Source organism: Chelonoidis abingdonii, chromosome 1 (genome assembly GCF_003597395.2).
Source record: "Chelonoidis abingdonii isolate Lonesome George chromosome 1, CheloAbing_2.0, whole genome shotgun sequence".
Lineage (NCBI taxonomy): Eukaryota > Metazoa > Chordata > Testudines > Testudinidae > Chelonoidis > Chelonoidis abingdonii.
This window is the reverse complement of record NC_133769.1, coordinates 150,388,707-150,407,038: the sequence shown is the minus strand read 5'-3', so window position 1 is coordinate 150,407,038 and position 18,332 is coordinate 150,388,707. Positions and strand designations below refer to the sequence as shown.

Sequence of the window (18,332 nt, the reverse complement as noted above, 5' to 3'; positions counted from 1 at the left end):
AACCAATGTCATCAAACCGAGGTTTCTTCTGATCTCAAGAGATGAGCCAATTAGCCAGGTAAATATATAGCTCAGATCTTAGCCAATAATCATACTGCTGCTAATCTGTTAGTTACTGAAATTTAAAGGTTTATTTATAAGAGAAAATAAATAGAAGAGAGTTAAAATGGTTAAAGAAATCATATACATATAAGAGATTGAAAAGTTCTTCTATCAGGTTTGAAGCAGTGATGGAATAAACTGCTGGTTTGCAAATTTCTCTCTGGAACTTACTCAAACAGCTTGAGGTCATCAGTCCTTGATTATTATTGATTAGTTTCCTTGTTATTATAGGCCCAAGATGGAATCCAGAGTCACATAAGCAAGTCACATGCCCTTACATGCTTTGAAGACTCACAGCCTTACCCATATTCTGGCTCACGTGTCCACAGAAAGGCTTAGTGGGTCCAGAGGAGCTTCTTCTATAGCCATTGTGAGTGTTAGGTGTTCTTTAATGGGCCATCAACTTGAATAGTACATTCACAATGTGCTGGCCAGATTGGATGTAAATTACCTTGGGGATGTTATGCCAGGAGCAAACACATTTGGGCTATAGATCTATATAGCCAATATTCCTAACTTCAGATACTGTGATGATACATGGATATAAACAGGATAATCATACTTGGCAAATCATAACATTTTTATTAACACCGTACATGATATACTTTATACACCATTTGTTGCAATTGTCTAACAATGGCAATATTCATTATATAAATTGTCATGTTTCAATCATACAGCATCACAGTACTAAGTCAACATAATTATAAACGAACCAGAGCTATTAAATATTTCATTTCCCAATATTACATCAGCCTCAGATAGAAATGTAAGATTAGGCCCAGGAATAGGCACTTGGTATGGCATGTGACAAACACATGGATAACTCCACGATACATTCACTGATCCAAAAGTTGGATTTAGACACTTATAAGTAGGTGTTGCTAATCATTCATATGTCAGTGTCTGTGGGGCTCTTCTCTCGCTGGTCAGGGGACTTCACGTTAGTGGATTGTTCTGGTGATCTCTCCTCTTGTGCACTACTTGTTTTGGCATTCATGTTTCTCTACAGCAGGTGTGAATGTCATATCACTCCAATCAGCTGCTTTCAAGTGTACAGAATCAACTACATCCTCAGTTCCCAGGCCTCTGCCTCTGAATTGAGTGTCTGTGCTATGGGCAGTATCTGGCACCATGCCGTACCGTGATTCATCTTCACTCTCACTATAAGAATCATTGGAATCCAAACTCCTGTCCTTATGTTATCTCTTATTGCACTAACTTGCCTTGTTTTCTGTGTCTTGTGCTATGGTGGGTTAGAGGATGGAGTTATAGCCCTGACTAAGAAGTCACAGGAACATAAAAGATTGCAGTGAAGAACTCTAACACATCCTTTTTCATCATCTGCTTTTACTTCATAGACTGAGCTATCCCCTTTTCTTTCAAGTACTACATGAATCTTATCTTCCCATTAGGATCTTAATTTGCCTTTCCCTCCTGTCTCTGAAAGGTTCCTGACAAGTACTCTGCCACTTGGTAAGAGAGCAGCACCATGCACTTGTGGAACTCTTGGATGACTACTAATAAGTCAAATGGATGGACTGTATGTTACATTTTTTTAATATAAATGTTGAAACAACATTACATTTCATAAGAAGGAGGCACAGTCTGGATATAGAAGTAAGGCTTTATTAGAACTAAAACAGAACTACATAAAACAAAGGGAAGCCATGTGCTTCTACCTGTGTAGCTGGTGAAGCTGACTATGGAGTGTCTCCAGCCATTTCTCACTATCCCCAATCCAGTTCCCGCTAACACGTGCTCTGCTCTTAAAGGCCCAGTACATGCTCCTAACATATGAGGGTGGAGTGTGGCACACATAAGCGAATGTCAGGATTTGATTTGCCTTTGCCCTTTAAGAAGTGAAGGTCTGTTGAGGGATAATCAAAGGGGATTCTCTGATTGTGGAGGCAGGGATGTGTTGTGTGTGCCTGTTCTAAAAGGATGGAGCAGCAATGGGACCTGGGCAAGCTGTATTTGTGTGTGTTTTTATACTGCATTTAATTAAACTTCAGTCATCAAACTGCCAACATGAGGAAAGAACACATTTCATATTGTTAATGAAGCTAGGGGCTGGTGCCTCATCAGGTGAATTGCAGCAGCAGTGTTTGACTATCTCTTCAGTAACTCTGTAGCCAATGATCAAGTCTCTAATTTGGCCAGCACAGGAACCATCAAGATGTGATCATCTTTGCTTAATTGGAACTGGACTTCAATCCATCCCTTGGAAGGGATTTCAGTTTCAATGGCAGTGTTAAAATGAAGCCCAAATTCTACAGTAACTTTTCAAGCTTTCTAAGATGTGTCCCTGAGATATTATTTTCCACCCACCAGGGGGATGCTCAGGAATTTAAATTTGATCACTTTTGGAGGGGTATGTTAAACAAATGATGTTCTGAGGAAATACAGTATACCTGCACTATAATGAACCTCCAGGGTCCAAGCCATTTGGCTATTATAGCCAGGTGTTCATTATAACAAAATAGAGGGAGGTCACAGCTGCTCCAGCCCCGGGGCCATGGCGTTGGCAGAGAAATCCTCTGGCCCTGGGGCTGTGGCAGTGTCACAGAGCTCCTCACCACCCCAACAGCCCCCCACCTCCCCTGCACCTGGACCACCCTGGCGAGCCTCTGCACTCAGAACCTCTCCCCAGTGAGCCCCAACCAGCTGTACCCGGACCCCCAGCCCACCAAGTTCTCCTGGATCCCCCATGGTCAGTCCCCCACACCCAGACTGCACCGCTGGGCCCCAACCACTTTCATCTAGACCCATTTCAGAATCCTATTGCCCTTGCACCCAGAACCCCTGAACCAAATCCTGTGCATCCAGATCCCACCCCACACCCAGACACCTCACTCAGCTGCCCACACCCAAATTGCACCACGTAGAACCCTCTCATCCTACACCTGGATCCCTAACACTAAGTGCCTCCACACTTGGATCCAGCCAGGCTGAGCCTGCCTGCCCACACCTGGTGCACCTGGCATGGAGGAAAAGAGCCCCAGGGTATGTCTGAGACAGGCCTAGCCCTTGCGCTGTGTCAGGGTTGGGAGCAGCCTCACTGCAGAGTCCAGTACTGGGGAGGGCTGCAGGGTGATTTCCTTCCTCCATGCAGCTAGTGGCCTGTGCTCCCCACCAGGAGCGGCGCCAGGGTTTCTGATGCCCTAGGCGGACGGCCGTTTCGCCGTCCTCGCAGCTCCAGTGGAGCTGCCGCAGTCGCGCCGGCGGGCAGTCTGCTGGTCTAAAGGCTCCGGTGGATCTGCCGCAGGATGACTGCGGTAGAGCCTTTAGAGCAGCACACCGTCCGCCGGCACGACTGCAGCAGCTCCACCACAGCTGCCACAGCAGTGGACCGTCCGCCGGCATGACTGCGGTAGGTCCCCCGGAGCCACGTGCTGCCCCCCCCCAGCAAAATAGCCCCCCCCCCCCCAAATTCTGGCACCTTAGGCCATTGCCTAGGTCGCCTAAATGGTAGCGCCGGCCCTGCTCCCCACTGCCGTGCTGGAGTCTCCACATTTATTTATTGACAAATAAAATTTGCAGAATTTTAAAATATTGTGTGCAGAATTTTAAATGTTTTTGGGTCAGAATTCCCTCAGGAGCAGCAACTGCAGGCGGCTCCTGGTAAATCAGACACAGTATCAGCTTTATCTCTACTTTTCCTATACCTCATCCCGTCTGGTAGTATTTTTTACTGCCACATCTGAAACAGTGATAGCAAGTACTGCTTCCAGGAGTGCCTCTAGCTTTTTTGCCGCCCAAAGCATGGCAGGCAGGCTGCCTTCGGCAGCTTGCCTGCGGGAGGTCCCCGGTCCTGCGGATTTGGCGTACCTGCCACCGAATTGCCGCCAGATCCGTGGGACCAGCAGACCTCCTGCAGGCAAGCCACCAAAGGCTACCTGACTGCCTCCCTCGCAGGGACCGCGTGGAGTGCTGGTGCTTGGAGCCGCAGCTGACTGCCTCTGTCAGATTGCCTCTTCTCTGGGCTTGCTTCATTGCTGCGTGGCTGCTCATGTTAATTTCAGCTTTCACATCTCAGATTGCATCAATACTGGCCTTTAGTTCCCTTACCTCATTCATCAGCATGGGAGACTCCTTTTCCCCTGGGAGGAAGTGCTGCTTTACTCTCTGACCAGTGCTCTGTGTATAGGGCGACTGCACAGAATTATATCCAACTGCCTTAGCACACGTGCCTCCATTCCCCAGCTTCTGCTCTCTCTCCATCTGATCACGTACAACAGTGTGCAGCTTCTCAAATAAGGTCTCATCTGCAACCTGATTATCTTTCAAATAAAGTTGAATCACAGTCTGAATATTGTCATTCTGCAGTCCTGTATGGAGGAACATGTTTTGTACAAAGACAAGGTCATTTCTTAGGTCAGAGTTAGCCTCTTGTTAGGCTGGCAAACAATATGTCTCAAATCAAGGACTAAACTAGGAAATCCAGAGGTGTCTGTTCTGGCTCTTGTGTTGCTTTTGAGAGCTGCAGGTAAAGTTCAGTGGCACATTTTCTTGATTTATAAGATCTTAAGATACCCCTCAGTTTTGGCAGGCTCAGTTTTTCTCTCCAAGTAGCCTCTGAAGCTCAAGTGCTGGGAAAAGAGTCCTGATCCCATATTCTCTGCCTCAGTGTTCCTGGTCTGAGTCCCACTTTCAATTGATAGGTTAAACCTGTCCTTTTGGTGGAAATTCCCAATCTTCTCTGTAGGTTTAAAGTCTTTCTTTAAAATTGATTTTGTTTTCTGGGGTGAGGTGACAAATTTCACAGCAGGGGGCTGGTTTTAATTTTTTTCATTATTTCATTCTAATTTTTCACTGTACTGTTTCTGAATGAGCTTTCATCAGTTCTTCCCATTTGCTTCTATTGCTGTAGCAATGAGGTGTAAAATCTTCTCTCTTAATGCCAGCAGCGCAGACAATCCCTGATCTTCCAACTCTTCCTGCTCATGTAAGTAGCTTCTTATATATTTGACTAAAGCAAAATGACATTTAGCTGCAGTTTTACTATGACTTGACCCAGAAATACCCAGAGAGTCACAACTTCTCTTAAATCTTCATCCCTTAGCAGGTATTAAAGGGCTCCTATGACCATATGAAGGTCTCCTAACTCCCCCAGCCAGAGTACTTGCAAACAATTAAATCTCCCCTGGCAGCTTTTCCTGGAACACTCTACAAAAGATTCAGGTTCAGGTTTGTCTCTTAGGGTAGGTCTGCACACACACACACACACACACACACACACACACACAAAAAAAAAGCCTGCAGCAGCAAGTCTCAGAGCTCAGGCCAACTGACTCTGGCCCAAGGGGCTTGAGCTGCAGGGCTAAAAATAGCAGTGTAGAAGTTCAGGCTCAGGTTGGCGGAGGGAGGGTCTCAGAGCCCAAGCTCCAGCCCTAGCCCAAACAGCTACACCAAGGGTCCCCAGACTTTTCATGGCCATGCCCTCCCTTACCCCAGTCTGTCCCTCCTTTCCAAGAGCTGGGAGTGGGTTGCAGTTGGGGTGTGTGCGCAGATAGTGGTAAGGTGGCTGAGGCTGGGGCTGCAACAACTGGGGGCAGAGTTGGGTCCGGGACCTGGAGTACCAAAACTGGTCAATCAACTCCCAGAAAATGGAAGTCACTCCCTGGTTCAAGTATAGCTGCTCGGCATTTAATCCTTCCATTTTATTCTGACCGTTGAGTGAACCTTCTGCTGTATTTGTTATGGCCACCAACTTAAAGTCCTTGAAAGTTGGTCACAGGAGCACAGCCAGATTTTGGTGAATCTCTGGTGCAGTGGTTCTCAACCTATTTATCATTATGGGCTGCATATTGAGTATTTTCTGGGCTGCAGGTTGAGAATTACAGTGCCCCACACTTAACCCTCCCCCCCAAACCATTATGCCCAATGCCCTCTGCCCAGAGACCCCTCCACAGAGTGGGGCCAAGAGCAGAGAGCCGAGTGCAGGGCCCTGGCACAATTTGGAAACCCCATTTTCTGAAAACCAGCAGATGCTTTTGGAATATCTTTTATGACTGCCACCTTGGAGTAAACTGCACACCTGATTGCCTCAGAAACCTCTGCCATCACTTTAACCTCAGTTGACTTTGCAATGCTGAACTGTTTAGCAATTGGTCTGTAGCATTGTCGGGTAGCCAGCTTCCAGACAATTATAGCAATCCACTTCTGGATTGGGATTGTCCGCCCTCATATGTGTGTCCTGATGCTGGAGGGTCGGGGCAAGCTGCTCACAAAGCTCCAGAAATGTAACTTTCTTCATGTGAAAGTTCTGGACCCACTGCTGGTTGTCCCAGGTCCACGTGATCATGTGGTCTCACAAGTCTGTGCTTGGAGCTCAGTCTGTGCTTGTGGATCCAGAAGTGCCAGTTTACACAGGTGGCATGAGTGGTTATCCTGAGAGTTGTAAGCAGCATCAGCCAATTCAAGTGCTCAGTGACTGTGTCCTCTTCCTCCTCCGACTTCTCCTCCAGATGCCTTTGGTGGGTCAGAAAATGCTGCCAGAACGTCCACCAGTATCTCATTGAAGCTTTGCTCATTTGGTGAAACAGGAGTGAAAGCACAAGAAAGAGAACCTCTTCAAATGGTGACTCTGCCACAATGCTGTCTCCGTTTGCCCGGAGCATGCAGACCCAAAAGACGGCTCAGCAAGATGTTGAGAACTTGGTGGGCTCTGATAGCTTCTTGTAACATGCAGAATGGACAGTCAAGTTTTCCCACACTGCACTATGAACTAAGGGCTAGAGTGGCCACAGCTGGGAGGGTGGTGTAGAGCACCAGGCAGCTTGGTTTAACTTGGGTGTGTGTGCTGCAGTGTGGATGCTGGATCTCCAGATTTGGGGCCCAAATCCACAAATTGTAAACCTGTGGTCACCAATGTGTGTGGATGTTCAAGCCCTGGGCTTGCAAACCCAGGGTCTGTGGATTTGAGTCCCACTAACTGTGGGCTTACATGGCAGAGTAGACATACTCTGAGAGCACTTACAGCTCTGCTGTTGCCATGCAACTAGAGCTATCCCCCTTTAATGCCCTCAGCATATTTTCAATCCTTAAGGAGTCATGGCACAGCTAAATGTAATCCTGACATTCCTTTATGGGTGCTACACCATCATTTGCAACTGCTTCACAGTGGACCATTTTAGCAGAAACATCCAACTAATGGGCTAATCCTAAACTGCCTCCTACTCCTTCCCAGGTGCTCAGATCCCTAGCTGTTTCCTACCTAGCTGTCAAAACCTCCAGCTTCCCCCAACATCCTCTCCTATATGGTTACACAATACAAAATTCTGCAGTACATTGAAAGTAATAAAAATTAAGGAAACCATAACATGAATGAATTTTCATGTCAAAGGGGCAGATTATGAGTACATTCTTCTTATTGAGTAGAACTGACCAATAGGCCTGCACAAACCAGAGGGCCTTGCCACAGAGTACTTGGGCTTGTCTGTCATCCATCTTTCTGTCTCTCTTTCTTTCATCCATTCACACTCTTTCTCTCTCTAGCTAGCATCTATGCCATCTCATCCCATCCTCCTTGAACATGTGCCTAGTAGAGATAGGAATTGTTAAAGAGCATCCATAGGGTCTAACTAAGAGTAAAACGGTGAAATTTAGCAATGAGAAAATGTAGGCTGAATACCAGGAAACATTTCTGAACAGCAAGAATCTCTGAGGCTGTTAAATATTTCCCCTGTGAGATTAGCAGACGCCTCAAAGCAGGAATCAGAGGGGTAGCCATGTTAGTCTGGATCTGTAAAAGCAGCAAAGAGTCCTGTGGGACCTTATAGACTAACAGACGTTTTGGAGCATGAGCTTTTGTGGGTGAATACCCACTTTGTCAGATTCAAGTGGGTATTCACCCATGAAAGCTCATGCTCCAAAACGTCTGTTAGTCTATAAGGTGCCACAGGATTCTTTGCTGCTCAAAGCAGGAGTCGCTTAAAACTAAAAGGATAACATCTCAGAGAATAAGAAAAAAGCTGGAGCAGAATAGCATGCCGTATATTTGATGCTAAGTGCGGTTGTCTCTTAACAGGAGACTGCTCTGTGTCTTGACCAGAATGTTGGGAACATTTCTGCTTCTGGCTGGGTATGGGGACAGGGAGTATAGATAAAATGTGACCTAATGGACCTGGGACCTTACAATTCTGGCTAACCTACAGGAAAGGAGTGGCTCCTTTATTTCAGGAACTTTGTGCTGTTCAATGGAACGTCCCCTACAGGCAGGAAATTCCCTGCAGCATAGATGGAATGTTAAGGCTCCAGGATTGTATCAGGCCTTTTCCATTTCCAAATCTTATGATCCACTTCTGGGGTATTCTTATGTTTAAAGATTGATTTTTGCTTTGAGATGTTGCTGGGGCAGGGCCTCAGCTGACATAAATTGGAGTAACACAACTGTTTTACACTACTCATTTCTGACGGTAATTAAACCACGTCTAGCAGAGAAATTTACTCTTTTTTTTTTTTTTTTTAAATGAGCTTTCATTAATTTTCATTCAGAGTATTTTGAAACACTCTGGAGAGGAGTATGTGGCTGTGTGTTGAGGAGGTTGGCTCAGGGTTCTGTTTCCCCCATGCAGTTTTACTCCTGATTAAATCAAAATCCACACCCTATGAAACTTGGCATCTCTGAGCTTTTAGCCCCAGAGGGTTTTTAATATTCTCTTGTAAATCTGCCAGGCTATTGTTTAATTACAGAGTGGGGAAAGTAAGAGGAATTCAAAAATAAAGGTATTAATCTCCCCATGAGATTGCTTTAAAAAAAATAGAGGCAGATTTAGACAGAATCTTTCCAAACAAAATATATCGGGTATGATTCTGCTCTCATTCAAATGTGTGTAAATCGGGAGAAGCTCCACTGAGGTCAGAGTATTTTAGTTCTTGCTTTAGGTAGGGCAGCTGTTTCTGGGCGAAATTCAACTTTGTGAATAGGGCCAGTATAAGACTGGTGTATGCCTTACATACCACTTAGGCCATATCTACACTAGCACTTCTGTCGGCAAAACTTTTGTCACTTGGGGGTGGGCGGAGGGGGAATGCTCTCGCACTGACATAGCTACCACCATTTGTTGAGCTGGTTTTATTACTCTCTCCTGTCAGCATAACATGGCTACATGGGCGCTCTTACAATGGTACAGCTGTATTGGTACAGCTGTGCTGCTGTAAGCTTGTAAATGTAGACACGGACTCTATTTTGCAGGCTTAACTGAGACTGAAGTAGTGCATGGGCTCTGTGCTGTTTCTCTGCACAGAGTGAATTGTACCTGTTTCACATCAAGCTTGTACTTCCCCTTTTGGCCTATTTTACTCTGTTCAATCATGGACTCATAGAATCATAGAAATGTAGGGCTGGAAGGGAACTTGACAAGTCAAGTCCAGCCTCCTGTGTTTAGGCAGGACCAAGTAAACCTAGAGCGTCCCTGACAGGTGTTTGTCCAACCTGTTCTTAAAAATCTCCTGTTACGGGGATTGTACATACTCCTTTCGAAGCCTGTTAACTACTTTTATAGTTGGAAAGTTTTTCCTAATATTTAACATAAAACTCCCTTGCTGAAAATGAAGCCCATTACTTCTTGTCCTGTCTTTCAGTGGACCTGGAGAACAATTGATCACCATCCTCTTTATAACAACCCTCAACACATTTGGAGACTGTTATCAGGTCCCCCCTCAGTCTTTTTCCCCCCAAAACTAATCGTGCCCAGTTTTTCTAATCTTTCCTCATAGGCCAGGTTTTCTAAATCTCTGATCATTTTTGTGGCTGTCCTCTGCAGTCTCCAATTTGTCCACATCGTTCCCAATGCGTCGTGCCCAGAAATGGACACAGGACTGCAGCTAAGGCCTCACCGGTGCTAAGTAGAGTGGGACAATCACCTCCCATATCTTACCTATGACACTCCTGTTAATACACTCCAGAATGATATTAGCCATTGTCACAACTGCATCACACTGTGGACTCATATTCAGCTGTCATCCTAAGCAATTTCTCTTCCTCCATGGTGTTTTCCACTTCAGATGCTTAGGGGAGAGGGATAGCTCAGTGGTTTGAGCATTGGCTTGCTAAACCTAAGGTTATGAGTTCAGCCCTTGAGAGGGGCTGTCGTAGATAGGTAAGGGTTAAGTTTCTTTTACCTGGAAAGGGTTACCAAACACCTGACCAGAGGACCAATCAGAGAACTGGATTGTTTAAAGTCAGGGGCGGGAATTTGTATACTTGGGTTTTTTTGTTTTTCGGTGTGAGTAAACAAGGTTTCTCCTAACTCCTTCTTATTTCAAAATATTATACCAAAAGTCTGTGAGTAAAAGGAACACAAAGCAATTCGCTATGAGGAGCTGGGTTGTACGAATAGATGTGGATGGCTGTGTCTTTTGTTGTTTTCTCGGCTGTGAGTTAACAAGCTCTCCTAACTGCATCTTATCTCCAAGTGTCTCCTACACATCTGTGAGTACAAGGAACCCAAGCAAATTCGGCTATGAGGAGCTTTGGGTTGTATTTACATGTCTGTGGATTGTGGACTGTTTAATCGGGCTATCTTAAATCAGATTGTTTCTTCATATTTTTCTATAAGCAGAGCCTGTATTGAGTTTCTTAATGCAAGATTATGTTTTATATTTTTTCTTTTTTTATATAACTTTCTTTTAAAACGTGTGGAAGTTCTTTTCCTAGGGAGGCAAAGAGAAGGAAAGCCAGGCTGTGGGCTTTTTCCTATTGCTTTCAGGGAAAGAGCAGGCTAGGGAAAGGCAAGCCAAGCTGTTGGCATTTGCATCTCAATTGTCCTGAGGTAGAGAAACGCTTATCTCTTGGAAGCAGAGAACCGGTTTCTTGATACTCACAGGCTAGACCAAGAGCAAGCTGGAGGAGGGAAGGGATTTTCTCCCTGCTTTTAGCATCCAAGGCTTTGGAATCTGGGTGTCCACACCAAGGAGGGTTGGGGACACCAGAGAGAGGAAAGGCGGATCAGGCCATCAATTCCTGATCTGGTGGCAGCGAGAATATCCAAGCTGGTAGTAAGCTTGGGGGAGTTTCAGGTAAGCCCCCAGATTTTGGACGCTAAAGTCCAGGTTTGGGACAGGAGGCTATTACCACAGGGGCCACTTAGGGATCTGGGGCAAAATCAGTACTTGGTTCTGCTAGTAAAGGCAGGGGGCTGGGCTCGATGACCCTATTGGGGTTCCTTCCAGTTCTAGGAGATAGGTAATCTCCATTCTAAACAGTTATTGTGTTCTTTAACTACACTGTACAGCTCATATTTAACTATTTTAATCTTTCTTCATAAATAATTTCTCCATTCCCTTAAAGGTGTGCTGAAAACATTGTCCATGACCAGTTTGTTTCTGTCATATGCATGAAGCAGGAGGCCTGAGAGAGTTTGTTTTAAATCAGGGTTAGATTTGGCTTGTGCTGACTCACTGCCATGTGGCCGCCTCTAAATCCCAGCTCTTCAGCTGTCTTCTCAGGTGTGAGCAAACCAGCGCTCCTCCGCCCGCTTCACTACCTTCCCATTCATTGTGGGATCCAGCTCCAACTAGATCCAGTTCCAAAGTTTTAAAACTCTTTGTGGATTTTCCCCACTCAGCCTTGCAGAGCAAGTTTCTCTACTCAACCCTAGACCCTCCCTGCTCCCTCTAGTTGTGTGACATAGGCCTTCGCTCTCTCTCGTCTCATTGTTTTAGTTTCACTTTGTTGGTGAAGGACCCTTCTCCTCTGTGGCTTCTTCCATATGGAACAGCCTCCCTGGATCTCTTTGCCTCATCCACTACCCTGCTCTTTTAAAAATCCTGTCAGCAAACACATATCCTCTGCCTTGCCTAGGCAGTACCTCTTGATTTCTCTGCTCCCCTCCCTGTTGGGTAGCTCTGCAAAGCATTTGGAATACCATCTGCATGGGAATTTTACATAAAGGGGTGTGTGTGACAGAGTGAGGGAGAGAGAAATGGGAGATGTGTTTAGAGGTCTGAGTTTTTTTGTCTGTCTTTTAGTTTCCTCTCTTTAACTCCATATTATGTATTGTCTCCATTCCTTTCTCTTCAGGGGAGCATATCTTATCCTTCGCAGCCTGTGTAGGAAGTGAGGAGATTGTCCGGTTGCTCATCAAACATGGAGCCAACATCAGAGCACAAGACACCTTGGGTAAGAGCTCTTCAGTGGCCTCTTTCAAGGTGCTGTGCGAATGGTGTAGTACCAAATGATGGTACCTTTGCGGGACTCTGTCTAAAGTTGGTCACCTCACTTTAAGAAAGAGCTGGTGAGACTGAGAAGGTCCAGTGAAGGGCAACAAAGGGACATAGCAATATGGTGGTATAAAATGTACTCAGCAGTAAGCAGTCTTTCCTGGGAGGGGAACAGGAATACCTCAGTGGTTTGAGCACTGGCCTGCTAAACCCAGGGTTGTGAGTTCAATCCTTGAGGGGGCCAGTTGGGGATTGGTTCTGCTTTGAGCAGGGGGTTGGACTCGATGATCTCCTGACATCCCTTCCAACCCAAATAATCTATGCTTCTATAAGAGTATACTCTAGGCCTTAGAGGGACCCTGTATGGTGACAATAGGCTGCAAAGGCCCTCTGAGAGGGAGAAAGCTACAGGGTCCATCTGTGTGTGTGCATCAGTCTCATTAAAGAATCCCCTTTGTGTTCATTACAGCTTAGTCCTACCTCTCCTTTGTGGTGAGACACATCACAGCCAAGATTTACATAGGAAATGAGATGGCCAGAACTAGTGTTTCAAAATTATGAAAGATGTTAGCTTGAAACACAGGGAAAAACATCCCAGTTGGTGAGGTGGTAATATCAGAGCTGGCTAGTAGGAGCAATGGTCTGTTCCAGGATGACTAGTCCTATACTGGAACATTAAATAGACTTTTGCCTAGATAAAATATGACACCAACTGCCTTTTATTATTCAGTTTTCTGTGGATTGAAGGACTTTAGATGGGGGCTGCTTTTCCTTAATTGTCAAGTGGGGCCATTCATACTTTGCAGAGCCACACAGAATACTAATGGTGAGCCCTCTTGTACAGAGGCTGAACAAGGTCTGTATATTGACTGTCTGAAAGTCTGGCAAGATTGGGAGGTGATTTGTGTTTCCCATCTTACCAGTTATCTCATTCCTCTGTCTCTCTCTCCACTACAGGGAACACTGTTCTCCATCTCCTAGTTCTCCAGCCCAACAAGATCTTTGCCTGCCAGATGTACAACTTCATTCTCTCCTGTGACAAGAACAAAAGGGAGCTGGGAGCCCTGGACTTAATCCCTAACAACGAGGGGCTCACTCCATTCAAGCTAGCTGGGGTTGAGGGCAACACTGTGGTGAGTTTGTGTACAGCACTTGGCTTTCATAGTTTCTGATGTCGCTGAGGCATGTCTCTGTCTGAAGGATCTCAAAGCACTTTCCAGATATCACTTGTAGGGATCACTCACCCAAAGTGCAGCTGCCTCTTGGGGGCATACAGCAACTGCTCTGTGTCAGTAGCACTACAGGTGAGTGTCACTGGAGGGGAGGTGTAACATTTTCCACTGACAGGAGAAAATGCTGGAGGATTGGTTCAGTGCTGATTCAGAGAGAAGAGCACCACCTCCTGCCTCACCAGAACCATAGTACCAGGCTGAGGCAGTGACAGAGAAAAGGAAATATCACCTACGGAGTCACTTGCACCATGGCATTTAACCCTGTGCTGGGGCTTTGGGCCAGTACTAACTTAGAAAGGAAGCATCTCCTATGGAGCCAGTAATACCAATAGCACATAGCTTCCATCCGAGTTCTGACCCAACCCAAATTTGTTTGGCTTGAGAACTAATAAGATTACAGGCCAACCCCCTGTCTGCAAGGCTTCTGTAGACAAGTGTTTTCAGAGCTGAGTTTGAAGCAGGGGTGCAGGTGATTTCAATGTCCTGGGATACTAGTGCTGGTGGTGATGGGTGGTTTGGGCAAATATGTACAGCCTCCCATGAGCTCAGCTCTGCCCTTCTTGCCAATTAGATGTTCCAGCACCTTATGCAGAACAGAAAGCACATCCAGTGGACCTTCGGCCCCCTGGTCTCCACCCTGTATGACCTCACAGAGATCGACTCATGGGGAGATGACCAATCTCTCTTGGAACTCATTGTCACCACCAAGAAAAGAGAAGTATGTTGATGTGACAAATTAGGGGGTTCTGTTTGTATCATTTCTGAGTTGTGGATAACTTTATGAAATTGTATTTTGAAATTACTGTGCCATGGAAAAAAGCCTATATGAATGTGGATCCCCCAAGAGCTAGCAGGGTTGTGGCATGTCTCTCTGCCAGGCCAGACTCAATGGTGAATGATCAGCACTCAAAATAAAACACCTTCAGACAATAGGTTTGCACTCCCTGAGAGAGGTGGCTTCCTTCTCCTGTTTGGAAGATTACCAGAAAGCAGAACAAAAGAAGAAGGTGATCCCAGACGGAATCTATAAAGGGACACCACAGGGAGGAACGGGGAAGAGAGAGCCATTTTGCAGCAAAGTAAGATTAGGGAGGCTGCTGCATGGGTAGGACACACAAGGGTCTGGAGGACCTGCCCACCTGTCTGCCAGAACACAGACTATCCCTCAGATACTCCCAAAGGGAAGGTGAGCTGGTGGGGGCAGGGGAAAGCATTGTGTTTATGATGATTTATTGTGTGGTATGATCTGTACTCTCCTGTGCTTCATTTATTAAGCAAAGAGCATCAATCTGGTAGATTGAACAAAGTGTGCATGTGTGCCTTTGTTGTCTGCTTCACAATTACTGCATGCCCCTGAGGGAGTTAAACTGTAAACCAGATGTTCACCTGGTGGATAGAGTCGAGGGAGAGGGGTGTGTTTGAGTACTGCAAAGTGGGAAGGGTCAGCTCTGGACCCAGAACAGCTGTGAGGAGGGTGCCAGATAGACATTCTGTGCCCTGAGAGTGTGCGTAGGAACCCTGAAATTGGTGCAGTGGCTGGACTCCTTTCAGGTTCCAGGAGACCCAGAGTGCACAGACTAGGAAGGGGTGCCCACTGGAATCTATTGGCAAGTCATGTTCTTGATCTGTAACCTCCCTTATAACAAGAAATTATTACACTATTCTAGAGTAATGCAGCTTTCTATTCAGAAAGCTAAAGCATTGCAGCTTTCTATAGAGACACTGCAGGGTATGGAACTATGATTGCAGGATATTACAGTATTTCCATGTGGGCATCAACCTGTCATAAGAGAAGCCTGTCATTTCTAACAGGACTGTGGTCTTTGTCTCCTCTCCTCTCCTCCTACCTTGCTATTGGCATGGCAATGTATCCAGGTGTTTCCAGAGTGAATGCACCAGGTCTTTGGATGGGTGTAGTGGCATTAATGGACCAGGTGGGATAGTGGGACAAATTCTGACCTGTTTCTGCAGCCTGTCTCTGCCCAGGTCCTTTGAGTCATTGCTCTGTGTTTGGCAGACAAAAGGGGACAGACAAGGGTCCCAGTCAGATTTGATTTAACATACTATGATTGTTTTCATGAGCTTGGAGTGATTTGCCAGTTTGCTTTCTGGGGGCAGAGAGGTGGCCCACAATGAATGAAGTCTAGTGTCTGTCTCTCAGGCCCGTCGGATCCTGGACCTGACCCCCGTGAATGAGCTGGTGAGCCTGAAGTGGAATAAATATGGGCGTCCCTATTTCTGCATCCTGGCCTTGTTCTACGTGCTGTACATGATTTGCTTCACCATGTGCTGTGTCTATCGACCTCTAAAATGTCGACAGAGCAACAAAACACATGAAAGGGACAACACCATCTACGTCCAGAAACTGCTGCAGGTACATTGTGTACCCCATTAATATCCCACAAATCTTCCCAGCTTTTTAGCCCCAAAGTCCCAAATCACTTTACAGGCCATGTAGGCAAGGAAATACCTGCAGCCATCTGGTCCCTGCAGCACAGCACCCCTCAGCAGCATGCTGGGAAGTTGAGCTCAGAACTGACTCAGAGGGGAGAGCACCTCCTACAGCATCCTTCTTATTATAATAGTGCATCCTGTTTCTGGTGATAGTGCCTAAGGGCCAACCAAGAGTGGGGCCCCCATTGTGCTGGGCAATGTACCCAAAGAGCTTGCAGCCTGAGGAGACCAAACAAATGCAGTGTGGGGAAAAGGGTAGAACACACAAGCAGAGTGAAATAAGTGATGATGGTAAATGGTGTGTTGGTCCCCTGTTTAGCTACATGGAAGAATCATAGAATATCAAGGTTAGAGAAGGGGCCTCAGGAGATCATCTAGTCCAACCGTCTGCTCAAAGCAGGACTAATCCCCAACTCAATTTCTAAATTGCCCTCTGAAGGATTGAACTCACAACCCTAGGTTTAGTAGGCCAATGCTCAAACCACTGAGCAATCCCCACCTCCCTGAAGGTAGGCGAGTAAATGAGACAGAGTCGGGGAGGAGAGGGTGGGTGGACAGATGTGGGCTGGAGCTCAGTTAAAGAGACTCACTTGTTTCCCAGGGCTGATTCTTCGGGAGTGCTGGGCACCTTCAACTCCAGCAGAACTCAGTGAGTTCTGCAGGTGCTCAGCAGCTCTCAACATCAGCCCCAAAGTGTCTTCAATTGGGCACCCAAAAGAGGAGGCCGTGTTGGCATCCAGTGTCAGAGCTGGGGGTAGAAACCATGTTTCCTGATTCCCGCTGTCATGCTTGATCTTCTAGACTGCCTCTTCTGGAGACTATGGCATGAGCAATCCTGCAAGGAGAATACTTTTTTCTTCAAGCCTAGATGGGGCCTAAGAGTCCTCTCCTGGCCGTGCACAGTTGGACTGAGGGGGACCTCTTTCTCTCCTTTCAGGAATCTTATGTGACTCTTGAGGACAGTCTGAGGCTGGTGGGGGAGCTGATCACAGTGATAGGAGCCATAGTAATATTGATCCTTGAGGTAAGAGAAATCAATATAATTTAATGTTCTGTGCGTGTGTGAACTGATTGAGACCCAATTTGAACAGAGTGTTCTTCTTAGATTCCAGATATCTTCAGAGTTGGAGTCACCAAGTACTTTGGACAAACTATTCTGGGAGGACCTTTCCACATCATCATGTGAGGTTCCCCCTCTCCTTATTTCATACAGATTGCTTTCTGGTATGGGTGGGGTTTGGGAGGATTACAGAGTTAGTTGTTAGAAGTGTGGAGTGGGAATGTGATTCTGATCCTCCTGGCTCTGTCTTATCCTCTATAGCATCACCTATGCCTGTATGATCTTGGTGACCATGATGATGCGTCTCACCAGCACCACAGGAGAGGTGGTCCCCATGTCCTTTGCCCTGGTGCTGGGCTGGTGCAACGTCATGTACTTCGCACGAGGCTTTCAGATGCTGGGACCATTCACCATCATGATACAGAAGGTAAGGACAACACAGCCCACTGCCTGACTGAAAGAGGGAGAGAGACTGTAATACAGATATCAGCAAAGATGGATCCTGAGCAGTAGTTATCCAGCCATGCCATGCATCAGCATGTGCCCACGGTCATATCTTGGTCCTTCCATCAGAATAGAAACACTTTCCCAGGAGTTTCTGATGTGGGATTTGAGTTCCTAGAGCCAGACAAGAACTCTTTTTGACCTTTATCTAGCAGGCTGTTTTAAGTGAGGTTCTTCTTTTATGTACTGAGATAGGACACATGCAAGACGGTGAAGGGTACAGTGGACATTAGAGACACAGAGGTCACTAAACTGGCTCAGAACGTTAGTCGGTTCAGATCAGCCTTTCATCTCTGTCATACTGGTGGAACAGGCTGTAGGGTCTTCTAGTTCAATGGATGACACTGCTGGAAAAAATATTGAGGTGAGCAGTTTAGTAATATTAAATATATACATATATTTAATTGGACTGATAGCCTTGCCTATGGTAGTATCACTGCAGCTGGGTAATCTTATCCAGACAAATTTACCTGGATAAGATTACCTAGCTGCAGTGATACAACTGTAGGCATGGCTATCAGTCCTTGTGCTTCAGCTGATCAGCAGTCGGCTGGCCAAGAAGAAATCCCTATTTTCAGTGTCTTATGGTGGACCAAGTGTATTATGGAGGTGTTCTGACTTCCTCTGAAACAATCAAGTATGAGCCATTCTGCAGTTAGGCCACTAGACTATTAGTACTGCTAAAACATTTAGCTAGCACTCCCATCCATAGAGCTCAGAGTACGTTCACAAAGTGAGCGTGAATCATTAGTATATTACATATCTGGAGAAACTGAGGCAAGAGAGGTTAAGTAAATTTCCCCGGCTCACAG

At 46.0% G+C, this 18,332-nt stretch overlaps 1 protein-coding gene across 1 annotated transcript in view; it reads left to right on the top strand.

Annotated features, from left to right (window-relative positions):
• Positions 1 to 18,332, top strand: part of LOC116822503 (transient receptor potential cation channel subfamily V member 6-like) — a 92,014-nt gene that overhangs the window by 64,452 nt on the left and 9,230 nt on the right. The window contains exons 5-11 of the mRNA XM_032776425.1: positions 12,131 to 12,229; positions 13,228 to 13,403; positions 14,074 to 14,220; positions 15,664 to 15,876; positions 16,894 to 16,980; positions 17,062 to 17,138; positions 17,278 to 17,443. Of these exons, the coding sequence (XP_032632316.1) occupies positions 12,131 to 12,229; positions 13,228 to 13,403; positions 14,074 to 14,220; positions 15,664 to 15,876; positions 16,894 to 16,980; positions 17,062 to 17,138; positions 17,278 to 17,443 (965 nt within the window). The remainder of the gene's footprint in view (positions 1 to 12,130; positions 12,230 to 13,227; positions 13,404 to 14,073; positions 14,221 to 15,663; positions 15,877 to 16,893; positions 16,981 to 17,061; positions 17,139 to 17,277; positions 17,444 to 18,332) is intronic.